Source organism: Hippocampus bargibanti, linkage group LG05 (genome assembly GCF_051943395.1).
Source record: "Hippocampus bargibanti isolate YZ-2025 linkage group LG05, ASM5194339v1, whole genome shotgun sequence".
In the NCBI taxonomy this organism is placed as follows: Eukaryota; Metazoa; Chordata; class Actinopteri; order Syngnathiformes; family Syngnathidae; genus Hippocampus; species Hippocampus bargibanti.
In genome coordinates, this window is record NC_142738.1 from 24,449,065 (window position 1) to 24,474,003 (window position 24,939).

General features: G+C 43.7%; 1 protein-coding gene across 4 annotated transcripts; it reads right to left on the reverse strand.

The window, feature by feature from the left end:
• Positions 1-3,592: 3,592 nt before the first annotated feature.
• nr1h4 (nuclear receptor subfamily 1, group H, member 4) lies at positions 3,593-22,175 on the reverse strand. Of its 4 annotated transcripts, none has more exons than XM_088997413.1 (10): positions 22,019-22,175; positions 18,460-18,688; positions 15,346-15,720; positions 10,263-10,403; positions 8,869-8,993; positions 8,599-8,691; positions 8,343-8,442; positions 8,099-8,245; positions 5,424-5,537; positions 4,412-5,346 (listed from the first exon to the last, which is right to left on the reverse strand). In XM_088997413.1, exons 2-10 carry the CDS (start codon positions 18,554-18,556, stop codon positions 5,108-5,110), a joined length of 1,431 nt encoding a protein of 476 aa, XP_088853539.1. In that variant the 5' UTR covers positions 18,557-18,688; positions 22,019-22,175; the 3' UTR covers positions 4,412-5,107. The 4 variants fall into 4 exon arrangements, with proteins under 4 accessions (XP_088853542.1, XP_088853539.1, XP_088853540.1 ...); XM_088997414.1 differs by having other exon boundaries at positions 18,460-18,611; positions 22,019-22,171; XM_088997416.1 differs by lacking the exons at positions 4,412-5,346; positions 5,424-5,537 and adding an exon at positions 3,593-4,401.
• Positions 22,176-24,939: the final 2,764 nt, after the last annotated feature.

Sequence of the window (24,939 nt, forward strand, 5' to 3'; positions counted from 1 at the left end):
ACGATGAAGCCCAGGAAGGATAAGGAGGAGGTGTGGAATTCACATTTCTCAGCTTTGATGTATAGTCAGTCCTGCAGCAGCCGCTGCAGAACCAGCCGGACGTGCTGGCGATGTGCCTCGAGGGATTCTGAAAAAATTTAAATGATATACCAGATATACAAAACAGAAAATGTTCAGAAAATCCCTCAAGACGTCATTAATCAGATTCTGGAACACAGCGGGTGCATTGGTGAGACCAAATGGCATCACCAAGTACTCGAATTGTCCCAGAGGCGTCATAAATGCGGTCTTCCACTCATCCCCCTCTTTAACCCGAATGAGATGGTACGCGCTCCGGAGGTCCAGTCTAGTGAAAACGGTCGCGGCCTGGAGGGACGCGAAGGCGGAGTCAATCAATGGGAGCGGGTATTTGTTCTTGATAGTTATTTCGTTGAGTCCACGATAGTCCACGCATGGACGCAGCGATTTATCTTTTTTGGCGATAAAACAGAACCCCGCTCCCAAGGGTGACCGTGACGGCCGAATGAGCCCGGCTGCGAGTGAAGAGTCAATGTAGTCCCGGAGAGCCTGTTGTTCGGGTTGGGAGACGTTGTAAAGACGAGAACTGGGGAACGGAGCATTGGGCTGGAGGTCAATGGCTCAATCATAGGGACGGTGCGGTGGTAAGGACAGGGCGCGGTCCTTGCTGAACGTCTGTCGTAGGTCGTGGTAACAGGGCGGGACCCCCTCTAAACTACTAACCTCAGGTGGGTAGCTGCGAGATGATGACGACCCGCCCGCGGCCGGCCTGAGGCAGTGAGCGTAGCAGAGGGGGCGCCACCCCTGAATGGTAGGTCCGTCCCACAAAATGGCCGGATTGTGGGTCCCCAGCCAAGGTAACCCAAGCACGATGGGAACCGTGCGTGAAGGCATCACGAAGAACCGCCGGTATTCTACGTGGTTGCCCGAGAGTATGAGAGAGTACGGTTTCTTGCTTAAACTCGGCGAGTAACCGACCGTCGAGATCGAGTACGCTCCGACTCGCCCCCAGCTGGACAACCCGACAACCCAGCGCAGACACGACGAGCGGGTCTATGAAACAGCCGTCGGCCCCCGAATCCACTAGGGCCCGAACGGACATGGTCCTGGTGGGACCGTGTATTACGGCATCCAGCTCAAGTCTCCGGGACGTGAACCCACCCGCGGACCTTAAAGGAACCCGTAGTTTGGGAGGACGGGGCAACTTACAGTCACTGGAGGGCTTTCCGGGCCCCCAACTACGACAGTCCGGGGCTCGGTGAGCCAACTACCCACAGAGCTGGCAAGCCGGGCCGGTGTTGCGTCGCTCCGGTGGCCGCACAGCGGCCCTTTCGCCCCCCATCTCCATAGGCTCCACGGCCGCGTGCCCCCCACGCAGAAAGGTCCGGGCACTGCCCCCTCGGGTCCCCGCCGGCGGCTCGGGATTAGCCTGGGCAGCACGCTCCCGGGCACTTTCTCGCATCCGGTTGTCCAGCTGCAGCGCTGAGGGAGATCAGCTCGCGAAGGCTGGAGCACTCGTTGCGGGCGGCCAGTTCGTCCTTCAGCGCCGCGTTGAGCCCGCGCCGAAACATCCCCCGCAGGGCGCGGTCGTCGTACCCACTGGCAGCTGACAGGACACGGAAGGCAACGGAATATTCTGCCGCCGATCGGTTGCCCTGGTGGCAGATCCACAGCTGGGCCTCTGCTTCCTGCCCACTCACCGGGTGATGGAACACCTGCCGTAGCTCGGCGATTAAGTCTGGGAAGGAGGCTCGGAGCTCCGGCCGGGATTCCCAGACGGCCAACGCCCAAGCGGCTGCGGGTCCGGCAAGCAGGCATGTAACATATGACGCATTGGCCGCGTCAGTGGTGTATACGGAGGGTTGTTGGACGAATACTATGGAGCACTGCAGCAGGAATTGCGCACAGCGTCCGGGCTCCCCTCCGTAACGGGCGGGGTGTGGGATGTTGGGTTCGCGGCTCATAGTTTGGCAAGGGACGTGTAGCATATGTCACACTGCTACAGAATGTTGCGACAGGTCGAAAAGCAGCGGTGACGTCACGACCGCAGGTAGACTATGATGGTGGCACAATAAACACGTTGACAAAGCAACTCTCCTCTTCTCATTCCTCCGGACACAACATTGGCGATGAAGATGGACTTCTACACAGCTCCCCTCCCCTCGTTTCTCGCGCTCCCCGGTGAGCCACCAGTCCCGTGGTCCCGCTGGTATGACTCGTTCACGACATATCTGACGGCGACCGGACTAAACGAGGCAAGCGAAGCACGCCGAACGGCTATGCTAATACACAGTTTAGGTAGTGAGGGGCAGCGCATTTTTCGCTCTCTTGGACCCGCGCAGACATACGGGGATTGTGTCACTTTATTGGCCCGACATTTCGCCCCACCTCAGGGCGTGATTGTCCGGCAGATTGCCTTCCGTCAACGATGACAACGAACAGGCGAGTCGGTACACCACTACGTTGCCGACTTGCGGTGTTTAGCGGGCCTCTGTAAATTCGGCCGCTTGGAGGAGGAAATGATTAGGGATCAACTCGCCTAGCACATGATTGATCCCAAACTACGGGCGAAACTGTTATTGTCCCCTGACGACCTCCCACTATCGAAGGCTGTGGAAATGGCGTTTCAATTGGAGAACGCAGCACAATTAACGGCTCGGTTCGTGAACCCACCCACACCTTCACACTCTCCCGCGTTGGCACAGATTGTTGCTACAACCCCTCCACTCCCAGACGCCACCTTCACCTACGACTCCACCGCTACATACGACGGTGCCGAGATAAATGTGGCCAGACGTCAAGGGGCCGATGCACGCACGCCTTGTGCCAACTGTGGGTCAGCCTCGCACCCCACACGTGCGCCCACTTGCAGAGCCACCGGACAACGATGCCAACGCTGCGGGAAGATGAATCATTTCGCAAGGATGTGCCGCTCTGCTCCCACCTTCACCTACGACCGTACCGAGATAAATGTCGTCAGACATCAACGGGCCAACACACGCAGACCTTGTGCCAACTGTGGGTCTGCCTGGCACCCCACACGCGCGCCAACTTGCAAAGCCATTGGACAGAGATGCCAGCACTGCGGAAGGAGGAACCACTTCGCCAGGATGTGCCGCTCTGCTCCCACGTCAACTTACCCGCCACGCCGCTCACCAGACCAGCCGAGGCGAACCACCATCCACTGCGTGGGCTCGCGCGCCAAGCCATTCAAGTGGTGCACAGTGGAACTGGATGGAGTGAGTTTACCACTCCTGCTCGACACTGCAGCCTCCAGGTCACTGTTGAACGTGTCCACAGTTCGACGGCTATTTCCTCATCTCCAGATCGAGGCCAACGCTGAGGACTTGTTTGGCTATGGCCAAACTAAGATTGGTATGGTGGTCACTGCCACCTTCACAGTGCGCTATGGCTCGAGGACTCTCCCCCCCTTCACCTTCCAAATATCCCGTCATGGCGCCAACCTCTTGGGCTTGGACTTGTTTTGTGCACTCGGCTTTTCCATCTCTGACAATGCGGGTGCCACAATTCACCCCCAGGCCAACGGGGGTGGAGAAAGCCTAACCAAGCAGACGGCCTGCCCTACTCTTCCTCAGCCAGCAGAGGGCCCAACGAGAAGCGCCGGACGAAGCAACGCACACTTACTGTGTCGGACTGGGTCCGCATTCGCCGGCCGTGCTGCTCTCACAAATTGGACTCATTCTGGACAGCACCAGTCCAGATTACCGCCCAACTCGGACCGACCACCTTCTGTCTGGCTGACGAGTCCCGTTGGCATGCCAGCCGCCTAAGGAGAGTGGCGGCACCGACCCCCTCGAACGACTTCTCAGGCAAAGACTACTAACGTCCTGTCACACATCAGAGAACACCGATGGGACGCCTCGAAGAGCGTGGTGAACCAGCCGTGCCTGAGGGGCCAGAGCCTCGGCCAGCTCGCGTTCGCCTTTGCCCTTTGGTAATGTAATTTGGACAATTATCACAGATTTTGAATGTTCAGACCCTAGCCAGTGCTTAGCCTATCGCGTGGCAGAATAACCCACACGGCTAAGCAGGGAAACCGGCAGTCTACCCGGTTTCCCTTGTTACAGTGTTTTTGGTTCCTTCAGGGAGGGGGGTAAATGTAGCATATGTCACACTGCTACAGAATGTTGCGACAGGTCGAAAAGCAGCGGTGACGTCACGACCGCAGGCAGACTATGATGGTGGCACAATAAACACGTGGACAAAGCAACTCTCCTCCTCTCATTCCTCCGGACACAACAGGACGGCCCCCGAGGCGGAGGCACCACTGGTCTCAAGTATTTCTACCCGTTGGGCCAATCGGGTGATGTCGTGGCAGACCTCCGCGAGGGTGGGCACCAGTTGACCGAGCTGCTCCGCCTGCTGAGCGAGGACGGAGAAGATACGGTTACTGTCTGCGGGATACATGTTGGTCGGAAGATTCTGTCACGTTCCGGCGGCGACAGTGGCTGCTGACGAGCGGGAACGTTAGGGATTGGTGGTGGATCGCTAAGCAGGACAGAGGCGTTGGTGCAGGCAGTAGATTTATTAACAGAAAGCGCGGGTCCGAGAAGACGCGGACCCGGTAAAAGGTTTGTAGAACAAAACAAAGAATGACTAAATGACAATGCTAGTGGGTGAGCGGCGGCAATCCACCCAACCACACTAACTAAGTAAACAAAGAGGCACACGGGGGTGCAGCACAACCTACGACGCGGTGCAATAAAACAAACGCGTTTGTGGCTAGAATCATTCCTCGGGCAAAACAAATCACGTACTGATTACACGATCGAAGTACGGGCAGGGCGCGAGGCGAAGTATCTTCCGACGCTGGGTGAGTGCCAGCGTCGGGTTTAAATGTCCAACAGTCAGTGATGAGGAAATTGACAGCAGCTGGCGGACGGCGGGAGCGGAGGCCCCGCCCAGCTGTCAACTGGCTCATGACAGCGTTATTGTTCTGGGTAATCAGGTACTATCAGGCAAAATAATTGTAAAATTGTTTATTTGAGGCGTGTGTATACCAGGTGATCTGTGCCATCATGGACCACCTTTTTAATTGAAGATGTTCATGTCCATCCCATGAGGTTTTTCATTGAACGTCCCAGATCTCACAGAGTAACGGTGTGAATTTGTGATCGTTCATCCGCCACGACGTGAGCATTTCTGCATGATAGTGGTTGAGTGTTCTCAGCTCTGTCAACCGGCCCAGCAAACGTGCAAAGTACTGAGGTTCCTGTGGATGCTGCAAAATGCACAGTTTCCTCAACACGTCCAGCATGGGTTCCTGTAGGTTCTCCACAGCCTGTTGATCCTTTACATATGGTCGATCTATAAAGATGATATTATTTATGTGAGACGCTTGAATTCTCAACATGACAGCTTGTTGATCACTTGAAGCCACTCACCCGGTGTTAAGATGGTTATGGCAGTGAGGAGGGCTTGCTCCTCCTGCAACATGTGGAGTTCACCAATACTTTTGTAAAAGTTAAACATTGGTATGATGAAGTCCTTTGAAATACCTTAAAGGCAATGACATAATAAATACAGCTGCACATGGAAAACAAGGAAATGTTATAAACAACCATCTATTCATATCGATTTTCCCTGCAGGGGTAACAACAGTGAATCAGTGTCCTCTATCTAACAGTGTTTTGTGGATCGGCTTCTCTCACACGAGCTACATTCATTTCCTCTTTTTACAATATCCATAAACCTCCTCATAGGCCTTCCTGTCGGTCTCCTGCCAGGCAGTTCAAGGATCAGCATCCTTCTCCAAATATATTCACTCTCTCTCCTCTGGAGAAGAGTCCAAGAAGTTTGGAGTCCAAACCATCTCAGTCTGACCTCTCTGACTTTCTCTCCAAAGCCTCTAATATGAGTTGTCCCTCTAATGTACTCATTCCTGATCCTAACGAACCTGGTCACTCCCAAAGAAAACATCAACATCTTCATCTCTGGTACCTCCAGCTCTGCTTCCTGTCTTTTCTTCAGTGGCACTGTCTACAGTCCAAACATCATGGTTGGTGTCACCGCAGTTTTATACACCTTTCTTTTCATCCTTGGGGAAACCCTTCTATCACACATCACACTTGATATTTTTCTCCAGCCATTCCAGCCTGCCTGGAAACGTTTCTTCAACTCTTTTCCACAGGCTCCATTGCGCCGGACAGTTGACCCCAAGTAGTACTTCAAATCCTCCACCTTCTTTATCTCTTCTCTCTGTAGCATCACAGGTGTACTTGGATCCCTCTCATTCACACACATATATTCCGTCTTACTGCGACTGATCTTCATTCCTTTCCTTTCCAGGGCAGAGCTCCACATCTCTAGTTTCTCCCCCACCTGTTCCCTCCTCTCACTACAGATCGCAATGTCACCTGCAAATTATCATCATCCATGGAGATTCCTGTCTAACATCGTCTGTCAGCCTGTCTATCACCATCGCAAATAAGAAGGGGCTCAGAGCTGATCCCTGGTGAATCCCACCTCAAACTTGAATACGTCCCTCACACCTCACAACAGTGTTACAGTCATCGTACAATTTTCCTGTACCGTAGCATCATCTAGTGCAATGGTGTCAAAGTCAAGGCCGGGGGGCCAAATCGTCCCATGTAAATCGCAGTAACACTCAGTCATGCCACAAAGGGGCACAAGCCAGTGTCTTAGTGTGGCGGTCACAAGCCCGGATAAATACAGAGGGTTGTGTCAGGAAGGGCATCCGACGTAACATTTTTGGCCAAAACAGGTTTTTTTTCTTTTTGCGATTAGTCGTCTTATTGTGTTTCAAGTTGTGAAAAATGGGGCAGGCAACTTTATGGCCGGGCAGGCAACTTTTCAGATTTGTCTGCCCTGGTGTCCGGTCACTTTTTGTCATGAGTTTCAGACACTGCTAGAAATGTGAAGGTATGCCCTGAAAAGGAGAGGAATGATGATCAGTCGCAGCAAGACGAAATATAAGTGTGTGAATGAGACGGATGCAAGTGCAAGAGTGATGCTTCAGGGAGAAGAGATAAAGAAGGTGGAGGATTTTAAGTACTTGGGGTCAACTGTCCAGAGCAATGGAGAGTGTGGAAAAGAGGTAAAGAAGCATGTCCAGGCAGGCTGGAGAAAAATGTCAGGTGTGATGTGTGATATAAGGGCTTCTGCAAGGCTGAAAGGAAAAGTGGATAAAACGGTGGTGAGACCAGCCATAATGTTCGGACTGGAGACAGTGCCACTGAAGAAAAGACACGAAGCAGAGCTGGAGGTAGCAGAGCTGAAGATGTTGAGGTTTTCTTTGGGAGTGACCAGGTTGGATAGGATGAGGAATGAGAACATCAGAGGGACAACTCATATTAGAGGCTTTGGAGAGAAAGTCAGAGAGGCCAGACTTAGATGGTTTGGACATATCCAGAGGAGAGAGAGCGACTATATTGGGAGAAGGGTGCTGAGCCTTGAACTGGCAGGCAGGAGACCGAGACGAAGACCAAAGAGGAGGTGTATGGATGTTTTCAAAGAGGACATGAAGGTAGCTGGTGTGAGAGAAGAGGATGCACAAAACCGGGTTAGATGGAGGGCACTGATTTGCTGTGGCGAGCCCTGAAGGGAAACGCCGAGAGGAAAAGAAGAAGAAATCGCAATAACACTCATTATTCTTGACTTCAGATTTGAAAACTAGTCATTCATCAATTCGTTGTGCACTCTGTGTGTAATATGTGGAGGGGATTAAACATTCTAATGGCTTCCCCAAAATCATAACGGCCCCTGAGAGGAAACTGTAACTTCAACGTGGTCCGCTGCAAAAAATGACTTTGATGCCCATGCTCTAGTAGACACACGAAACAGAACCCAGTCGCACGCGCAGTGTGTGTCCCATTGTAACCAAAACCTACTGAGAGATCAACAGGTCACCAAGGTGTGCGTCTCAGCTGATGAATTGTATACACAGAGGATCTGACTCCAATGGCCAAAAATTAAAAGATGATGTATCAACAACATGATTGTGTTCTCAATTTAGTTCCATCTAAATAATTCCATATAAATTCCTGAAAGCAATAAAATAAATATCAACCAAAAACACGACTGACTTCTTTGGACTTACCACTCTTACGTATCCTCTCTTCTAGGACATCTGTGTGTCCACTGGGCATCTTTCGGCTAAACACCTGAGCTGATCGCAGGAACATGGCTTCTACTGCTGAGCCTTTAAGAAGAGCAATCTGATCCTCATGATCCAGGGATACAAATCCTGGGAGAAATATTACGAAAAAATAGAATTCAATTCTCATTTCTTTTTAGCATTGTTAATACAAAAATGCATGTGTTTCGGATGGGGTGAATAAAACCTGGGATATTTTTTGTAAACTCCACCAGAACTTGGACTTGACTCGTCGCCATTTCTGTCAAGAGAAGAAAATTTTCTTCAGCACTGTATTCCTCTTGTAGCTAGAATGGGAAAACAACAATAATTTCAAATGACAATAAAAGTAATCTAAAATTGGATTTTTTAAAAGGGGCGAATAATTGAAATCAATGTCAAAAAAATATTTCAGACAGCACATTAATTTGAAAAGCATTTTTGAGACAACGAAAGCACGATACCAATTTTTTGGTGACTTCTTGAGGAATTTGATGTCTGTTGTAGGCGTCTACGATGGCCCTCATGAGCGTGTGCTGCTCTTTGGTAATTTTTTCCTAGAAACCAACAGGGTGGCAAAAAGTATGAATTAGTAGTGGAATTTCCATGACCTTTTTGTGGAGCTACAAAAATTCAAATTCACATAAAAATGCAGTCAGAGTGTTTATACTTTCATGAGAATTCAATGTATTCAATCACGATTGGTGAAAAGGTGATATTGTTTATATCAGTACCTTTGACAGTTTGGTGGTTGATGTGACTTGTTTGATGTCTGCCTCATCAGTCTCATCTCCATTTGACTGTCCCTTCATGTTTTTCCGCAGCCTTTTAGATTTACATTGGATCTCTGTTAGCAGACCTGCATCCGACAGGAAAAAAAAGCTTTTGCTTGAACCTTTCTACCCAAAACCCAGATAGCTTTTAGAATGTGGATGAATTTATGAGAATTATTATCTCCTGCTTCGATTGAAAGTCCAGTTTAGAAAATGATTTCGATTTAGATATGTAATCCACCATTCTGAAAATAAGGCCAAGCAACACGAAAAAATGACTGGATGGTTGCAGTTAACTTGCTAACTGCTTAATGTAGCTTGCTGTCACTAATTCTATTATTCTGCAGCAGAGGAGTCGCAAGAAGAATCTGTAATCACCAGCGCCCCCTGTCATGAGGCAGGAGAACTGTGTGCCTCAGTGAGGAGACAGAGAGACTTGGACTTCATTTATAAGTAAAGGTAACACGATAACGTGTTTTTAATTATTTTTTTCGATGCTACAGCTTGTATAGAGTATATAAAGAATGCTGACATGACATTTTAAGCAAAACACGTTAACTGTTGCCAATCCAATGGTGAATAAACTACTCTGTGGAGTTCATATGTTTGTAAATCTGACTGTGATGACATCAGTGCCCCACCAGCCATGAACCTCACCGCACGTCACTGCATCTTACACATCAAACGTGTAATTTCATTCAGTAGATTAATTTCATTGTATTGTCTAGAAATGATATGGCTTGATTTTTTTCCAGATTAACAACGCTGCATGTTTATATCATTGTGCAGTCTAGTCTAACATTTCCACATTTGAATTTAATTGGCCCTTCAAATTGACTGGCAACCAGTTCAAGGTGTACCTCTCCTGTCTCTTTCCCAAAGACAGTTAAAATATGCTCCAGCACGCCCGTGAGCCTTGTGAGGATTGTTGTCACGCACCTAATATTTGACAAGTTATGACAATAAAAAGTTTCCTTTGTTTATTTTGCTTTGTTTGTTGTTTTTTTTCTCGGCCTGCCACACTGCAACAGTCAATATGACTTTATTTAGCTCCTTATCAATAATGAGAGGCTCTCACATTTGCGTTCTGTCTTCAACTGGGAGCACCCCATTATCCCATGAGGGACAATGGTAACATTTTTATATTTACATATTTGCTTTGCGTCTCACTTATTTGTACAAAGGTCAGATTAAATCCTGGTACCTGCATGTAAACACTGCAGTAAAGTCATCTTTGCAGTAAATGTTTTCATTAAAAAAAAACACACAACATTTTTAGCAATCAAATGAAAAGACTGACAGTAACTGAAAGGGCCACCTTGGGATGACAAACAGTACGTATATATAACACTCACACTCTGCCAACATCCCCATCTCCTTGCATTTTCTGAGTCGACATTCCTGGCATTTCCTGCGCATATACATGTCCATCTCACAGTTTCCTCCACTTTTGCACTTGTATATGGCATTTTTTGTTATGCTTCGTCTGAAGAAACCTTAATGTGGTGGAAAGAAGAAAAAGTTAAGCAATGAAGGCATGTACTATACAATACAATACAATACAATACAATACAATACAATACAATACAATACAATACAATACAACACAATACAATACAATACAATACAATACAATGCAATGCAATACAATACAATCATTTCAAGATGAAGCTCATATCCCTATGACGTGAAATGGGTGTCAACATCTCTTGTAAATTTAACACACCACAGATGGGGAAGTGTTCGAAAACACACCAAGTTTTAATGGCTAAAAAGAATGCTTAAAACGACGGTTCAAAAATTATTTTTAAAAAATCATGCTTTTGTGTCTGCTCTAAAACACCTTTGGGTTTGATATTTGAAAGTGTTGAAGCAACCCAACCTTGCTAAACTGCCAACTGTCAATCAAAATCTTCATCGTAGTACAGCACAGGTGTCAAAGTCAAGGCCTAGGGTCCAAGTCTAGCCCGCCATATCATTTTATTCAGCCTGAGCAAGCAAATCAAGCATGTCAAGTGCCATGATGTGTGCTGAAGTCCGAACCAAAATTTCAAATTTTCGTACGTAAAGCACAATAACAGTCATTGTTCTTGACTACAGATTTGAAAACTAGTTATTCATTCATTTGTTGTGCGTTCTGTCTGTAATATGTGGAGCGGATTAAACATTTTAATGGCTTCGCCAAATTCATGACGGCCCCCGAGATCAAACGAACTACAATGTGCCCGGTGGGAAAAAAATGAGTTTGACACCCTTGTACTACAGTATCACTAAAAATGGATGATACCTCATCTAGACTCGGGCTCACAAACCTTTTTGAAGATGAGAGTCATGCAAAAGGCTAACAGTTTGATATACACTTCTTAAAAAAACCTTTTGCCTCAAATATCTTCAGTAACATTAAATATAATGTTATACTATTGATTGATAACTGTAATCTCTCACTATCATCATGAAGTAATGTACCAATACCCAACACCATTTCCCTATAAATATCTGCCATTCTGAATTTCCAAATGATCACTTCTAAAATTTACTGAGGAAATCATAATATATTGTCACCAGTGATGTATTTTAGAAACAATCCTGGCGGCACGTCTTGTGATGTTAGTTACTTAACTGATCATCGGGTGTCTGCATGACCGACATTGGTGACCCCTAGTTTAGAGGCGTTCACATACAACACATACACACAAATATATATGTTTGAGGTGGGCAAGAAATTACCTCCTCCTTTTCTTGCTGCAACAATGGGGTGCTTCAAAGTGGTCATGCCAGGGCAAAGCCCTAGTCCACAAATTGGTTAGTGACTTTTTAAATGTATTCTCTCTGTTTCGCCTTCAATCTGTGACATGTTGCCTGCAAAGCTGACAATGAGGCGCTCTAATGAGGCCTTGCCAGTAGTGATGGGTCCAGCGACACTGAGGCGTCGATGCGTGCGCCGAGCTTCCAGGGAAAAACCCGTGTCGATGCGCGTACCGCTTTAAGAAAGTCACGTGACCACTACCGCAACCACTGTTGATGCACACTCAGAAGTGCAGCACTATATGTCAGTGGGACACGTGGCACGCACGGAAGACCCACTCTTATACTGGAAATCCATGGAGGCAACGTTCCCTCACCTATTTATATTGGCCACACAGGTGTTGTGCACACTGGCCTCTTCAGTGCCTTGTGAGAGGATCTTCTCAAAGGCGGGACAAATTGCCTCAAAAAAAAAAAATAGACTGAATAACAAAACGCTGGAGAAACTATTTTTTTTAAATAAAAATCTTTAATTACAATGAGTCCATTGTCATTCACGATACTTTTACTTAGGAATACAGACAGATGTTCACTTAATTCAGGGGTCGGGAATCTATGGCTCGCGAGCCATATATGGCTCTTTTGATGATTGCATATGGCTCGCCGATAAATCTAAATACATATTCTCGCTTTTTTCTGTTCATTTTTTGTTGGGGCTGCATTCCCTGTCATTTTGAGGTATCTGGGTGGGGCAAATGTAGCACTGAAAAGAGGCAGAAGATGGCGACAAAGCTCCGTGGGAACGGGCTGATGAAGTCCTAACAATTTTTGGCAGCGAATATCAAATAGATGCTCGGTGGCAACACACAATGATTCACCATCGCGTTATTTATGTTTTCCTCCTAATTTCGCCAATAACACGGATCAACACAAAGTTTTTAGACCAAACATAGTACCGCAAAATGCATTGAGGTGATGCAAGCTATGTCCTTTCTCGGTCAGGGGCGTTCCTTCAGTGACGTGACGTGAGGACTCGTCACCAACTCAAAAACAAGACTTCCGCAATATTCAGCGGGAGTCTTAAAACGTAAAATATAGCGATATGCGGTGGGATCTTTGTAAAATACGCTCAGTAGAAGTCATTTGAAGCCATTTTACAAATTATGGACACAACTTGCCCGGAGGCGTCGGTTGTCCTTTAACAAGCCCCATTTTAACGTTAGCATCAAAATACTTCTGTGAGAAGTATGTTGCACAGCAAGTTTGACTCGCGCTCGTGTGTTGTGGCTCTTACTGAAAAACATGTCTGAATATTTTACTTTTATGGCTCTCTTAGTCAAAAAGGTTCCCGACCCCTGACTTAATTTATCAACTGCGTCTCCAATATCAAAAAATTTATTAGAGAAAGAAATTTCGTATATGTAAAAATAACGCGAACGCAAATGCCTCATCAATGGAATTGGATAAAATTGTTTTGACAGATCAGTGTCAGATGACCCTGTCAAATGTTTCCTGCAAGTCCACCAGGTGTCAATCTTCAGCAACACAGTGTCAACACAGTGTCAATACAGTGTGTCACTGTGTCAAAACGATACAGGATGCCTCATCTACCCATCACTACTTGTCAGTGAGCTGTCCAAAAGGAAGATATATTTTTGTTGTGTCGAGGCATTGCTAACTAGCCAAGTGCACATTACAATAAGGGGGTGACAGTTAACCACTGATGAAAACGAAAGTGGTCAATTCTAAGGAGAGGGAAGGGAATCTCATGATTGACACACGTCAATGTTTTTGCACATTTTCAGCAATCTCTCCAAATAAATGTTGCATTTGAAACCAAATCTCGAATTCACTTGTGTTCAAGACATATTTGTCTTGCTCACAGATGATGTTCGTACGTAGGACTGCACTACCATGCTGTGATGTCACTTTATTTGCAGAACTCCCACCCAATCCCTTCCAAAAAATTAATAGCATAGCAAGCCCAATTGCTGTATTTTTACCAACTCCACATCATTCTGGTAGTTCTCAACATGTCGAATGCCTTATTAAGAGAATTACTCCAAAAGCCTTCCACTGTGGTGCAGTACAACTATAGACTACTGCAAACTACAAACACCATGATAAATGTACAGTGTCAAGTTAGTACCTCTGAGTACACCATATTATGGATATACATGGCCTTATAGCAGTGTCTGAAACTCATGACAAAAAGTTACCGGACACCAGGGCAGACAACTCTGGAAAGTTGCCTGCCCAGCCATTAAGTTGCCTGCCCCATTTTTCACAACTTGAAACACAATAAGACGACTAATCGCTAAAAAATACATTGTTGCAAAGTATTAAGGATTTTTTAATGAAGGATGTACCTACCACAAATGCTTCCATGCTTAATGTATTGTAAATATCCCTTGCTGATGATTTTGCTCCAGTTGGTCGTTTGTCCATACACTCTTCGTCATTTTCCACAATTCAATGTTTGCGTTGCGTCGTCTGCTACAAGCCACGTGAACTCCTCTTTCCACAATGCTTTTAATAATAATAATAATAATAATAATAATAATAATAATAATAATAATAATAATACATTAATTTCTAAGTGCCTTTCAAAACTCTCAAGTACACTACAGTCACGGGATAATGTACGTTTACGTTTTGTAGCGTCATAAATTTTGTTAGCTTCTTTTGAATCTTTCTTCTGGGGCTGAGGTTCTGTGCATCTACTTTGGAAAATGATATCCAAATGCACGACCTTATACCGCTCGGCAAAGTCCGGAAGCACAAAGCAGGCTTCTGATTGGCTGCCGTGCCGACAGTATGCAAATTGACAAACGAACCGAAATTGCAAAATTTCCAAACCGAACGAAGATTTCGAAATTGGAATAATTTATTCAGATTTCGAAATCTTTGTTCAGACGTTTGCTTTATTCAATAAAGCAGACATTTTATTTGAAGAAAAAATCTTTCTTTTTTTTTCTTGAAGAAGTTGTCGGCGGAGACGGTTTGTAAGTTGTAAGCCCGACGTAAAAGTTGCACGGCCTGGGCGTCCAGGCAGACGTTATATCAGACACTGCTGATAATTAAAGAATCAAAATCCGGGTTTATAGAAGTTCTTGCTAATCACTCACAGGCGCATGCACACACACATGCAGTGTATGTAGCCACACACACGCACAGGATCAATTTGAAACAGTTAAAGCACATTGTGACAGACGATTCAGCACAATAGAAGGCATTAATGCATCAGAGCTCATGTTTCTCATGTATTGTGCTGGAGAAGGCCGCGAGGGAACCTAGCACCACAGAGAGCGGTGGAGGAGGTAGACCTGAACCTATTCTGAGGCAAATGATGAGATCACACTCCAAACATTAATTTCATAGTGTGGAATTTTCTGAACACTCATGTCCATCCACTCCAATAGTGTCAACTACAAAAAATGCTGACGTTGTACTCTTATGACACCAAGTAGGTGGATATCTAATTGAGTTGAAGCGTGGTCACTCATTTTGTCATGCTTTGCCACAACATCATCAATAACAACAACAACAACAACAACAACAACGCAACCACCTGTACTATTTGTATTTAATATTTGGCTTACTCAGAAAAAGCCTAAATAGACTTGATTGTGCATATTGTGCATTTTTATTTCTTTTGTGCCCAATAATGTGATACAAATGCTATGCTCTCACCTTTGCAGCCCTCACACGTGAGAGCATTATAGTGGTAACCTGATGCCTTGTCACCACACACAACACAAAGTTCCTCTCCTTTGATACGTCCAGTCTGTGACATATGCCGGGACCTCTTGCAAACAGCCGGCATGACAGCAGATAGCTCCTCCCTGTCACCGTCATAGCTGCCGTCCAGTGTTGTTTTTCTCAATTCATACAGGCTAGTGTGGGTGTACCATTCCTCTCCATTGTACTGGGGATAATAGTTCTGACTGCAGTAATATGGTGTGGGCACAGTTGGCTCCATGCTTGAGTACTGCATGCTCGGGTAGCTGCCGAATGGTAACATGTCAGGATCTTGCAGCAGAGGATTGCTCTGCTCTGTCAGAATATCTAGAAGAACAAGAACAGCATTAGAAAACAACTCCGGGTCATGAAAAAGCTACATACAGCATTTGTTTACTTCTACTGAGTAACATGTTTTAGTAAATAATAGGTGCCATTGTGGATCATTTTATGCTCCCAACAGTCATGAAGAATTTGAGAGCCCAGACCTCATGCCCATATAAGGCATTTAGGAGGCTCATGAATAGACACTGTAGATCAGAATCTAGTGGCGATGTTCAGCAGACCCCAGAAAAGGTGTCATTTGATGCAGAGAGAAGCACGGTGGCCAAGGAAAATTGCCAAGGAAAATTGCCAAGGAGTATGTAACAACTCACCTGCTTAATAAACTGGAGCGTCGAGCCCACACTTTAAAGATGCCATTTTAATTGAATTATAATTTGTTTCATTAAATAATATGACACAAAGTCAAGGATTCCTCCAGAATTATGTGCAATTTTTTGGACTGTTGTGCATGATAATTTGGAATCCTGTACTGTATTATATTTTAAATAATTGGGAAAAATGAACAAAAACGTATTTGCATAATAATTTCAAGCTCAGCAAAGAGCTGAATGGAACAACTCACTCAATTAAGGCTCTCAATGTGACCTCTTGGGTCTTTTTTTTACACCACATTCAATTTTAGGTGACAGTTCAAATGCAGCTCCGAGGTGTACCAGGTTATTGTTGTCATGAATGTGGCAACATGATGTGAACCGATTTGCTTTTTACTGTGCCAGGTGTGTTGTGCATGCAAAGTAATGACACCTTCCTTGGGTCACAGTTACACCCTCATGTCATTTGGTAGAATGTCTGCATGGCATTTAAAAAAACAAAAGATGGTTTATTTATTTTGTGACACATTAGCTAATTTACACATTTCTTTTTGGGTGGACCTGAGAGCCTTAGAATAAATGTCGGAAGCTAACATACGTATATAATTGTATGCAGCTAAGTTATGCACTACTAGGATTGTGCTACATTTAGTCTAAAGCAATGAAATCGATTGATTGGCAAAAAAAATAAATGCCTCCTGCTCTTCTGACCATTCCTGAGGCACTGTGACCATGTTCCCGCAAGCACTTCAATCGTTTAGACCACATCGGGTACACTATAGTACAAAATTATGAAACAATTCATTTAAAGTGGTGATTGCACTGTAAAGTAATCTAATCTCATTATTTTAAGCTCTTTCCTGGAGGACCAGCTAAGCAGGAGTCTGTAAGGTCCACGCCACATACTGTAAGGCCATAAATCATTAACGACTGCCCTTCACAAAGCACACCGTGTCATTGGAGTGACATGTTACGCCTCCTCAAAGTAGTGGCTCTGTGGAAACCGATAGAAACCGATTAAACATAATTGTTTAATAATATCGCAACACTAAAACATTGGATGATAACATTTGATGAAACGACATTTTGGGGAAAAAAAATGGATAAAACATGATAAATAGTTTTAAGGCAAAATATAATCAGGTATTGCCTTGTGCCAAAAAGCAGAGTCTTTCATGAAGCATATAATGCAGTACTGACCTCTTGAAGATTTGGTTCTGACGATGGCCATGTCTGAGATGCCAAACACATGAACCATACAGAGTGTACATACTGTGACAGCGTCCCACCCGTAGTTTCTTTTGAAGTTTACGTCTTGCTGTCCCGCTAACTGTCAAACCATATTCCATGTATTTTCAAGCCAAATTTATTTCTGAGACCAGAACCAACAGGCTTCAGAAAACTTGGTGTATGCCCGAGACATCCCAAGAGGCGCAAAGGTTGCTCAAGCTACTCATTAACCAGGCAATCCCTTTCTTCTTTTCAGGTAGCATGACAGTATGTAAAGTCATCTGAACAGTAGGGCAGTGGAAATCACTACTGTGTAGCACGTTTGTGGTAATGTGCAATGCATTCGGGCCCAGCGATGATCGTGAGACGCTGCGCGTGCTTGCTAAAACAATGCTCTATCGATGAAACACAGAATGTTTATAGGAGGTACTCTATAATGTTGCATCAATTTGAAAAAAGCTCAAGGTTACAAATGTTAAATATTTATTTAGAATATACTGTTTTATTTTTGGGGCAGCTTGTGGCAGGCTTTTTTACTGCTTCAGAGAACATACTGTATATACATGTATTCCTATTCATGTGAAACTTGAACACGTGAAACGTGAAAATGACTTTAATACAATTTTTACATCACACATTTATATTTCAGTGATGAAAATTGCTAGGTGTGTTGTGTGCCAGAACACACAGGGAAGGCCTCTCCCTAACATTCTAGACTAGACTTGCACCAATATGATGTGGACTCAGTTTTATTACTGAATAGACGGGTGTCTGTCGATGAAAATTGTGTCCGCGGTGCTAGTTAACTTTACTAAAAATATGCGATGAAAACATTTTGTTGTTTTGAGAGGTGGGTAGGACATGTGATCTTTCAATTCATTTCAATAAGGAAACCGACTTGATACACAATACAATACAATATATGTTGATTTATATAGCGCCTTGACAACAGCTGAAGCTGTAACAAAGCGCAAGACAAATAATTTGACCTAGATATGATGGCCCATTGCTTCAGCTACTGTATCAGTCCGTTGCATACTTTCCTGTGACCTCAAACAGGATGAAAGGTGACAGAAATAGACCGCCATCCAAAACGGTAATCCACCTTGTGCTGCCATGAGCATAGTTTTACTCAGATGCCTATAGATTAGGAAGTATGTTTCATGCCAAGCTGACTTACCGAACAAATGGGAGTTCTCCGTAATGCCGAATTCATCTGTGGGTGGGATTTGGAGCGGTCCCACCACGCCAATGTCGTGGCCCACCCACTCATTCATGAAGGAAGCTTGTTAAGTCAAACTCAGCCGCACGTAAGTTTGTGTCTGTTTCCCACTGTAACAAGAGTGACCTGATGAAGATGTCTTCAACACATTTGTGGGCCTCCCTGTAGAAGTCAATGACACATTCTCCTGAATGTGTCAAAAGTAATTAAGTATGAGCTTGTAAGTGTAGACATCAACACAACTGTCAAGTTTTCACTCGCACATCGGGATGAGCTGCCTGTAGGGTGGCAACAGAGGAAGGTCATGAAAGAAAGATGCTTGTTATTTGAGGTTCCCTCACAAACTCACCATACAGTACTTCTTCTTTAGTATTATAACACTAAGTGTACACTTTATTTGGTATACCTGCAGAATCAAACTTGCCAAACTGGCATTTTTTTTTGTCCTGTCATACAAGAAATATACCATCAATTCTTTCCCGAGTGGTTAGTAAATTCTACCCTTGATGGTCTTCAACACCATTGATATTGCAGATGAAAACAAAATCATATTGGCATGATATTAGAATCTATTGAGAATCCAATCGAAATTACTCAGACTAAACACTGTGGGTTTGTTTGCATTTAATCCAGATTTTATAACAAAGGTTATAAAGTATTTATCACAATCACGGACTCCAGTGGTATTGCACGGGGAAGTCTGGGGTGACAGAAAAGTATGTCAGAGCAGTGCAAGACATGTGTGATGACTGTACGACAGTTGTGAGGTGTGCTGTCGGTGTGACGGATGAATTCAAGATGGAGGTGGGACTCCACCAGGGGTGAGCTCTGAGCCCCTTCTTATTCGCTATGGTGATGGACAAGCTGACAGATGATGTTAGACAAGAATCTCCTTGGACCATGACGTTTGCAGATGACATTGTGATCTGTAGCGAGAACTGGGAACAGGTGGCGGAGAAACTAGAGATGTGGAGATATGCCCTGGAAAGGAGAGGAATGAAGATCAGTCGCAGCAAGATGGAATATATGTGTGTGAATGAGAGGGATCCAAGTGCAAGAGTGATGCTACAAGGAGAAAAGATAAAGAAGGTGGACAATTTTAAATACTTGGGGTCAACTGTCCAGAGCAGTTGAGAATGTGGAAAAGAGGCAAAGAAGCGGTCCAGGCAGGGTGGAACGGCTGGAGAAAAATGTCAGGTGTGATGTGTGAACGCTGGCGCATGTGGCTGCCGCTGCTCACCCACAGAAAAAAAATATCCTGTGACAGTAAAGTGTCCTTGAGAGTTTTGAAAGGTGCTGATAAATGAAATGTATTATTATTATTATTATTATTATTATTATTATTATTATTATTATTATTATTATTATTATTATTATTATTATTATTATATATTATATAAGGGTTTTAGCTCGCATGAAAGGAAAGGTGTATAAAACGATGGTGAGACCAGCCATGATGTTTAGACTGGAGACAGTGCCACTGAACTGTCCAGAGCAATGGAGAGTGTGGAAAAGAGGTAAAGAAGCGTGTTCAGATAGGCTGGAATGCCTGGAAAAAATGTCAGGTGTGATGTGTGATAGAAGGGTTTCAGCTAGGATGAAAGGAAAAGTGTATAAAACAGTGGTGAGACAAGCCATGATGTTTGGACTGGAGACAGTACCACTGAAAAAAAGACAGGAAGCCGAGGTGGAGGTAGCAGAGCTGAAGATGTTGAGGTTTTCTTTGGGAGTGACCAGGTTGGATAGAATCAGGAATGAGTACATTAGAGGGACAACTCATATTAGAGGCTTTGGAGAGAAAGTCAGAGAGGCCAGACTGAGATGGTTTGGACATGTCCAGAGGAGAGAGAGTGGCTATATCGGAAGAAGGATGCTGAGCCTTGAACTGCCAGGCAGGAGACCGAGACGAAGACCAAAGAGCGGGTTTATGGATGTTGTCAAAAAGGACATGAAGGTAGCTGGTGTGAGAGAAGAGAATGCACAACACAGGGTTAGATGGAGGCCACTGATTCGCTGTGGTGACCCTTGAAGGGAAAAGCAGAAAAGGAATAGTAGAAGAAGCAGTCTCCGGCGTATTCTTCTTTCTCTTCTTAGGAAATTAGAATGGCAAGCTTTCTTGCCATCCTTACAATATTCATTTAAGTCGTGCAGGATCGAAATCTTCAAACTCAGTCAATTAAACACACACCCATTTGATAAGGATAACCAAGGACGTTCTCAACACACTTAATGGTTTTGAAATGTTGCACTATTCAACAGGAAGGTCCCAGCCAAAATCATGCAAGGAAAATGAACAACAAGGTCATATATCTTCCTACGTGTGAGTCATACATACAATGTGATCTTTTTTTTTTGTCTGTTTTACATGTTGGCAAAAAAATTATTCACATGCACAAACATTTTTCTCTGCATCAAAATGTTCATTTTGTGGATTGTGGTTTATGTTACTGTAGAACTGCTTTGCATCACAGAGTCTCATGATGTCATTGTATCTACTATTAATGTAGCCTACTGTACTTTACAGTACAATACAATACATATTGATTTATATAGCGCTTTCACAACAGCTGAAGCTGTAACAAAGTGCTCAACGTGGACAGCTATCATATACAGGAAATAAAGCAGTCACAAAGACAGTTTTTTGGCCAATCTCGTTTTAACAAATCAAAAATAACATCACATACATCACAGGTGTCAAAGTCAATGCCCGCGGGCCAAATCCGGCCCACCACATCATTTTTTTTTCGGCCCCCAAAAGCAAATCAAACTTGTTAAATTCCATGATGATTGCTAAAATCTGAGCCAAAATGTCATATTTTTGGATGTCAACCACAATAAAAGTCATTATTCTTGACTTCAGATGTGAAAACGAGTTATTCATTAATTTGCTGTGTGCTCTATATGTAATATTTGAAGGAATTTAAACATTCTAATGGGTTCCCCAAATTCATAACGGCCCTCGAGAGGAAACCATAACTACAATGTGGCCCGCGGCAAAAAATGACTTTGACACCCCTGACATACATCATCATAAAACCACAGTTCTTTTGAAAAAACGTGTTTTTCCTTTTTGATACTGCATAAAAATGTTTTCATTGCTTATAGATCAATCCATAACCTGGAGATATTAAATTTGTTTGACCATAACAGTTGGGCGAAAATATCAATCACCGAAAATGAACATATTGTTTAAAAAATATTTTCTAGTATCAACATTATCTTGGTGAATAAATATTTTGGTACTCTTTAATACTCTTGAAATAGATTTCAAGTGCAGAAGAAAATGAGACCACTGAGTGTGGATGATCATTTTCTTAATTATTACAACAAAGTACAATAGTCTGCCTATAAACTTGATGTGACAGCAGTTACTAATTGAATGAACTAAAGTAATTTCCCAAGTGATCCTAAAGCAACCTACACAGATATACATCATGCCCACATAGCGGCTAGACATCTGATTCCCCATCGAGCGCACACTTTTGGCGCACGTGGGTTCATTGTTTATGGCCCTTACCTTCTCCTTGCGGGATGATTCCCACTAGTCGGATCCGCTTGTTGTCTGTGTTCCCAGATGTCCACGTTCTTCTCTATGCAGCATTCATTAATGATTTTGAATACGAACACCAATCTTGAGCCTAGGCTTCAGTTTAAGCATGAGTGGCCAGCTGAGGTCAGAGAGAAGAGGAAGGTGGTTATTAATTAAACTGTCCATCCCTCTGCTCATCCACCCACCCACAAAACCCGTTGAAACACACTTGCCAAAAAAAACACTCTTTATCTCAAAAAGACCCTGAGGCTACCGCATGAACCCCCCCCCCCCCCCACACACACACACACATGGATCATACATTAAATCCACTGTGCAGTATAATGCTGAGATTCTGAGTCTAACACGCAGCGAAACGTTTAACAGATATTTATTTGACATGCCTTCGAGTCATCATTGGTGAGAGGTCATTGGAGAGATGTGTCTAAATATTATCATTGAAAAATAGAGATGGTCCTAAAATGAACAGAATAATTGTAATTAACAAAGGCTAAATGCTTCTTGAATTCAAGCAAAACCTCTGCGCTTGCAGTTCCAAATCAATTGAAGAAGGTGATTATAAAATTCAAATAACTGAACTAGATCCAACTGTATCATTTTCCTTGCTGCTTGTGCAGACCACCATAGGATGATATATCCCCCTATAATTCTCATAAACAATAGTTTAATCATTAATGGGCTGTTGCTCCATTCAATAGGGTTTTTCTGAGTCAACAGAACACTCTCACTGGAATAAACAGAACCTTTGCCATTGGCTGCTGGACTCTGTGGTTTGTATTATGGAACAAGCCGCAACTGCAAAAGGACGATCTGAAAATGGTAAAAAGCCAGATGCCTCATGTTGGCTCAGAGGCTATTTAGTTTCCGACCCATCCAGATATTACATAGGGTGAAGGTCAAGGTAAGAAATGTATAGAAACACATAACAACTCAAGAACTTTAGCACAAGCGGAAAAATCAATAATGCAACTTGTATTTGCTGACCAAATACACACAAGATATTGTCTCAAAAAGTCACACACCCCCACCCCACCCCTCCCAAAAAACATATGTCTGTCACCAGGAAGGAATATCCTGACAAGTAATTATGTTGAAGCACACTGTAGTGTGAACACAGATAAGACAAAGGATGTTTACCACACTGTGATGGGAAACAGACACATTTTTGTCGTTAAAAAAAAAAAAAAAAGTAAACAGCTAGTGATATAAACAACAGTGATAGGGACAGAGTTTTGTAGTTTCAGAAAGTATTGTAAATGGATCAAATGCCACTTTTTAAACTTTAATGAATTGTTTGTGGACACTATTCTGCAAATTCCAATTTGAGACTGCATGTTGAAACCAAACATAAATAAATAAACAAACAAACAATACAATTTACGGTGGTAATTGTACAACATTGATAATTACTAAACAAAATCGTTTTTATGTTGTTTTGTTTTTAATCTCAGTAATTTTACTTAGCATTTTTTATCTGTATTTTTTTTCAAACTTAGTTGCGTCACTAAAAAGCATGTCAAAGCATGGTTAAGCCACCATACTTCACAAGTCCAGGTGAGGAGGGAGGCACAGCAGGAGTGCCCTTCACACTCTCGAGGACTTGCACACTGTAAGAACCAAGACAAGGGCACATAAAATCCAATTGGACCCTTCGCTCCCTGCCCACCACCTTTTCCAGCGACTCCCCTCAGGCAGACGCGACAGATCCATGCGCATTAAATCCATCAGACATTTAAACAGCTTCTTTCCCCTAGCCAATAACTATGTAAACAGTAACCTAAATATAACTTCTTTGTACGTTCGCGGAACCCTGTGGAGCAGCATCACATTATAATCATTTGAGCTCGAGCTCTTCACCTTGAGGCGCTCAAGAACATCTGCATAATTGCGCAATCCATGTTGAGGCTCAGCCGGCTGCTGCCTCACCGCTCGTCTCTACTTAGTATTTGAACGGTAAATGTGAAAATTCTGCAATTTTGAAAAAAAATCAAACAATGGTGAAGTTAAATGAAAAGAACTTTAAAGTACAAATCACTAAATAAATATAACTGTTTAATTTATTTTTTCATTTGATATTTCCATGATGACCACAAATCCGGCGACTGATCATTTTAAAATGGTTCATTGATTTTTCTGCAATAACTGTTATCGGATTGTATTATAGCACTGATTACTTTAGCTCTGTTTGATACCTTGCACATTGTTTCAATTGTTCCTGAGCGGTATCACTTACATTAAGGAATTCAATTAGATTCACCTCTATTAGCAGTGACGTAGAGTCAGGCCGTGCCTCACCTGTCATCATGGAAATAGCAAATGAAAAAATAAATTAAACAGACATGACATGCCCACTTGGCCATCGCTGGTTGCAGATGATCACAATAAATTGCTTGTCTAATAAGCAAGGTGGGAAATATTGTTTTTTTTCAGTGGGCACTGTGTGACTGACATGACAGTATGTTGTGAAGTTAAAAAATATATACTTGTATCTTGAAATTTTATTTACTTTTGTTCTGTTTTTAGTAGATGTGTTATTTATGTCATGAATTTTTGAAAAGTGAGATTTTTGTTTTCCACTAATGAAGGGTTCGTTGAACGTGCATATGAACTGGTTGGGTTTGGTACCTGTCTTTGGTACCCTATTGAATGGAGCAACAGCCCATTAATGATTAAACTATTGTTTATGAGAATTATAGGGGGATATATCATCCTATGGTGGTCTGCACTACAAATATGGCCGAAGCTGTAGTCCAAAGATGAGTTTGGCACCATTTTTCCCCCAGAGGAGAGAACTGGAATAAAAACAAATGTACCAGCAACTGAAAGCCATTCAGTAATCAGGAAGGCACTCACCAGAAGAAACCACTCCTTAAAATAGTCAGTTGCTA